This window comes from Sinocyclocheilus anshuiensis, unplaced genomic scaffold (genome assembly GCF_001515605.1).
Source record: "Sinocyclocheilus anshuiensis isolate Anshui unplaced genomic scaffold, SAMN03320099.WGS_v1.1 scaffold992, whole genome shotgun sequence".
Taxonomy (NCBI): domain Eukaryota; kingdom Metazoa; phylum Chordata; class Actinopteri; order Cypriniformes; family Cyprinidae; genus Sinocyclocheilus; species Sinocyclocheilus anshuiensis.
The window spans coordinates 243,627-249,451 of record NW_015552610.1 but is presented as its reverse complement, the minus strand read 5'-3'; the positions used below and the strand labels follow the sequence as shown (position 1 = coordinate 249,451).

Here is a 5,825-nt window from a genome sequence, read left to right as displayed (position 1 = left end):
TTTAGCAAATGGCTGCAATATAACAAAGAGTGAAAAATTTAAGGGGGTCTGAATACTTTCCGTACCCACTGTATATATATATATATATGTCTATGCTCACCAAAGCAGACTGTTTCTCTGGATTCTGGCCTGTTTGTCTTTGGGTCTTTGCCATCTGATTTACAGTTAGGATGGAGAGATGACAGGTCATGATGTGGAGGAGATGTGATGGCTCCGTTTGTGAATCTCTAAACAGCTGAGTCATTTCTAAATGTATGTCGTGAAGTGTGCTGGTTCTTTATAGACATTCATCACTCTGACCTGACCTCATTCACTGTGAACATTCACAGATTTACCAGCTCTCTTTATTGCTTTTGCTCCACTACCCATGGTTTTTATGAATAATAAGGAGAAAAAGGAAGTAATGTCACTATATGCATATTATGTATGTATGTATGTATGTATGTATATGTATATATATATATATATATATGTACAGTATATGCATATAGTGACATTACTTCCTTTTTCTCCTTACATAAGCATCATTATTGGCTGTGTTGTCTACTGCGATTCATATATAATATACTGCATATAATGTTACTGTATGTTACTATATAGACTAGTGTTCAAATAGCGTTTGTCTTATGAAAGATCTGTGTGTGTAAAGTCTCTGCTGGCGCTTTTTGTCATATTTAACTGCTCGTATTACTGTTGTCGGCTGTCAGAGTCAGTAGTGTGGAGTGTTATATATGTGTCCATTCAGTCTGGCAGCATAAAAGGAAAGGCACGCATGTTTAATTTTTGCTTTGACAGCAGCGCAGAACGTATTTACACTGCTAGACGGTCTGTGTTTATGTATTATGAAATCTGTGGTAAAACTCTTCAAGCTCGGCTCCTCTCCACCGGTAGATAAAGTGGACATGAAGTGCAAACAGGGAGAAAACCTGCTATGTGTTTTCCTTTTCTTTGGCCCTGAACTGCCTCAGGAGATACAAAACAAGCACATCTCAAAACCGAAGCGTTGCAGTCGCTCTGAGCAAAAAGCCCACCATCGTTCATCAGTAACAGACGATCACAAAAGCTTCATGCAACACAAGAATCGGCCACATCCCGGCCCAGCTGCTCCTTCATCTCGAGCTCAAATAAGTATCGCCGTGTATCGCGGTTGGAATTTCTTCCTGCTAATTCCCTGTCATGTCGAAAGCCCTTTTATTGCGTGTTTGGAGGCGATCCCACATCAATTATTGGCTTCAAGGGAAGAGAGTCTTTTTCAGAGCTTGCATTCTGGAGGTTGTTGGTGCCAGGCGTCATCCAGAGCTTTGCTGAAATACTCATTCAGAGCTCAAACCCAGGAGATTCAAGATCCACCGCCGCCGAGCTCAGAGCTTTGAACACAGCAGCAGTAGAGCCCGGGTTCTTTGTAATGTTCCTTAATCAACTCAGACCCATTCAAGACCCATGATCTTATTTTAGGGATAGATCTTAGAAGCCAAAATGAAAACGTATTGATGCGCTTTATTTCCCTGGTGTTCTTATGAACATTTAATCAGTGCATGAGTGAAAATATTTGTCTTTATAATCAGAATCAAGTATTCAATAGAGCTGTGTAGTTAATGTAGTGATTGCAGACATGCAGTTTTATAAACATATATTTTATATACAATTTTTGTTCCAAAATAAAACTGAGATTTTTTTTTTTTTTTACATTTTTATTGTTATATATAAATGATATCAAATATATATTTAAATGCGTTTTATTTTTATTTATAATGTATATGCATAACAATACATTAGTTAAATTAGTTTTAATAATTCTTATTTGGTTCTCATTGCTTCAAAATATTGATGTATTGTTCCAAAATAAAACTGAGATTTTTTTTTTTTTTTGTCTCTTCTGCTCACCAAGGCTGCATATATTTGATCAAAAATACAATAAAAATTTTGAAATATTATTACAATTTAAAATAGCTATTCAAATAATATTTTAATATATGTTCAAATGTAATTTATTCCTGTGATCCAAGCTGAATTTTCAGCATCATTACTCCAGTCTTCAGTGTCACATGATCCTAGAAATCATTCTAATATGCTGATTTGCTGCTCAAGAAACAACTCTGATTATTATGTTGTAAGCAGTAGTGCTGCTTCATATTTTTGAAGAAAAAGTTATCTTTTCAGGAGTCTGATGAATAGAAAGTTCAAAAGAACAGCATTTATTTGAAATGTAAATATTTTATTATAAATGTCTTTACTGTCACTTTTGATCAATTTAATGCCTCCTTGCTGAATGTGTTAATTTCTTTAAAAAAAATAAAAAAATAATATATATATATATATATATATTATATATAAATGATATCAAATATATATTTAAATGCGTTTTATTTTTATTTATAATGTATATGCATAACAATACATTAGTTAAATTAGTTTTAATAATTCTTATTTGGTTCTCATTGCTTCAAAATATTGATGTATTTACTTGGCTTATCACAAACCTGTCTTTAAAAAGTCAAAAAGTCAAGTTTTAAGAAGAATACTGTTTAACACACTTACAAAACAAAACAACTCATTTGAATGTGCAATGGTTAATGGTGACTAGAAAACAATGATTATGTGTTTATTAATGTATTTACTTGATTAATGCATGGAGGTAACAGTTCATTTCTTTGATGTCGTCTGTCTGTTCATGAATTTCTGTATTTATTTGATGAAAGTGATTCCGCAGGTCTGCCCGCCTTAAAGCACAGCTAATTATGACAGTGTGTTGCTTTCAGCAGAAATAAATAGATCTTGTGGAACATGATTCAGTTCTTTGTTGTTTTTCCTTGTCATTCATGACATCCTCATATTTCTTCCTGTAATGTTTCTAGTCCTCAACTGCATTTATCCATGCTTCAAAGCACCAGAGGTTTCGTCGTCTAATGTGTTATTAAAGCCCGTATTCTTCTGATTCATCTTCATTTTTGCTTGTTGTTGATCAGCGAACATCTGTGCTTGATGGCTTTGGACATTTTTGCATCCTGTTATCATCTTTTTGTTTGAATGCCAGTATCTGCACACTAAACGTATTGTTAGAAGCACATTTAATGGGTGAGCTGATCTCTCACATCTTAACCTGTTTGTTTTGTGTTTGCAGATGATGAAGTTTGCCTGGGACAACTATAAACGTTACGCTTGGGGAAAGAATGAACTTCGACCTCTGACCAGGAATGGACACACTGGGAATATGTTTGGTGAGTGAGGTTATCATTTTACATCAACTTTTATTGTTTCCTTCAGCTTGCATTAGGTCATCTTTCATGGAAACCAAAAGCATTTCTGGCTCTGCTCACTGGACTTAATATGTTTGTTCCACCGAATGTCTAAAATTAATATGCTGTGCCATTAAATCAAATGTCAATTTTATTGAGACTGAGAGGAAATTCAGATTGCAGATTCAGTGTTTGCAGTCCTTCATGGCTCTGTGGTAAAACCTAGTGTAGACTATATGTGTGCGGAATGAGTTGCTGACTATGTAGAACTTTCCAAAGTCGCTTATATTGGGTTGCATTTCTGTTAGAATGTTGTCTTTCAGAATTCAGAATGAACTGGCACAGGATGTTGAATTAAAATTGGAATTGGAATGACAGGAAGAGGAATTTATCCACAACAATTCATTATAATTTCATTAGCCCAAGACAAGTTTTTGTGACGATGCAACCATGCCGATTTATTGTTATTGTATGCAAATTTGTATGCATATGTAAAGATTTGTATTTAGTCTTTTTGTTTATGATGTCTATGCATAATACATTGGTTTTAATAAATTAGTTAATTAGTTGAAATATTAGTTAATATTTCTAATATGGTTCTAATAAATTACTTAAAATGTATGTTTTAATTAGTTGTTTTGTTTTGATTAAATATGTCTTTAATCATCTTAAAATGAAATGTATAAAATATAATGAAATAGAAAATGTATATTTCATTTATATATTTTATTATATTTTATACATTTCATTTTGATTAAAGACAAGTTTTTGTGACAATACAACTATGGCAATATATTGTTATTGTGTCTATGCATCGCAATCAGTTTGAATAAATTAGTTAATTAGTTAAAATTAATAAATTAGTTAATATTTCTAATTTGGTTTAAATAAATTAAAATTAAGGATGTCACTGTTTGTTTTGTCACAAAAACAAAAATCACCTTAAAATAAAAATTATACATTATAATGAAACAGAATTTATATTTAATTTATATATTTCATTCAATTTAATACATTTCACTAAGATATTAAAGACAAGTTTTTGTGACAATACAACTATGCCAATTTTTTGTTATTTTATGTCATTTTATATGCATATTTTATATATATATATATATATATATATATATGCATAATGATACATTGGTTTTAATACATTATTTATAATTAATAAATAATTTAGTGACTCTAATTTGGTTCTATTTGATGTCATTTGTTTGATCAAGTTTTTAAAAAACTTGTCTTTAATTGTTTTCAAAATATATATATTAATAATAGTTAAAAAAAATAATGAAATATATACATTTTCTATGTATGTCATATCAAGCATTTATTATTAATATCATGTTATGTTTCTGGAAATAGTATTTTTGGGTGTAATTTGCAGTGAAAAAGGGAATGCATTATATGATTTTCATTCCATTTTAATTCTGCTTTCTAAAATTCAAATAATAATTCTGCCTCCTGTTTGCAACCTCAGTTATAATTTTAAAAGACATTCTGAATTCACTGTGATCTCAGACCTCCTGATCTTATAGAACAAGTGACTGTTTCTGTGGTTCCACATGATTTACCCTGTTCTCACAGTTCTGGTGGAACATGAAACCACTCTATTACTCTCTTCATAAAAAAAATCAGTCTACTTTCAATGCAGAATCCTCTCTAGTCAGAGACCTGCAGCTTTAGACCTGCTCCGGTACTGTAATAATGTGACCTGTACTGTAGAAATATCAGCACACTTGACATTTGGAATGTTGCTTTGCAATAAGAAGTGAGGAACATGGATTTCAACCGGTTATAGACAATATGAAAAGTCAGTGTGTGAATGAGGACAGTACCGTCCACTCATCTGACATCAAATTGAGCGAATGTTTTTCTTATGTGCTCTGTAGGACAGTATTTTGACCAAGAATCGACCTTAGACAGAAGGAGAATGTCTGACTGACATTTAAATTGACCAATCATAGTTGTTTTACAGTAGTTTTAGTGGCGGGATTGTCTGGAATAGCATAGCAATAGCAACCTGCTGGTAATCACCATAGACTGTATAAAAACATGGATGTAGTGTCTGTGACGTCACCCGTAGGTTTCCGAAGAGCATTTTTGAAGCTCAAAGTGGGCGGATGCAGCCGTCGCCATCTTGGCAGTGCGTCACCGTGCGTCACTCCCGGATAATCGAAAATGGGCAAAGAGGCGGGAGCTGGTTGCTGAAGCCATGCCCACCTAGCTCGACGGTGGTGACAGCAGCAGCAATCCACCTGTCACTCAAGTGGCCACGCCCTTAATTATGCAGAACTTTAAGGCTTAATATAATTTAAATGGACGAGTTATAAAAAAATTCACCCCCCTCACAGTTGTCATGAAGGGCAAAATTAGGCAAGGAAAGGCAAGTTTATTTATATAGCAAATTTCATACACAATGGTAATTCAAAGTGCTTTACATAAAAGAAAAGAAAATAATAATAAAAAAATAATCACAACAATGCAACAAGGAATTTAAAAACTTTGGAAATGATTTAAAAATTGATTTAAGAGGTTTAAAATGAATTTAAAACAGTTAAGAATAGAAAACGATTATACATAAAATAT

At 32.7% G+C, this 5,825-nt stretch overlaps 1 protein-coding gene across 1 annotated transcript in view; it reads left to right on the top strand.

The window, feature by feature from the left end:
* LOC107665908 (mannosyl-oligosaccharide 1,2-alpha-mannosidase IA-like) overlaps window positions 1-5,825 on the top strand; it is a 159,285-nt gene that overhangs the window by 36,956 nt on the left and 116,504 nt on the right. The window contains exon 2 of the mRNA XM_016456971.1: window positions 3,122-3,218. Within this exon, the coding sequence (XP_016312457.1) occupies window positions 3,122-3,218 (97 nt within the window). The remainder of the gene's footprint in view (window positions 1-3,121; window positions 3,219-5,825) is intronic.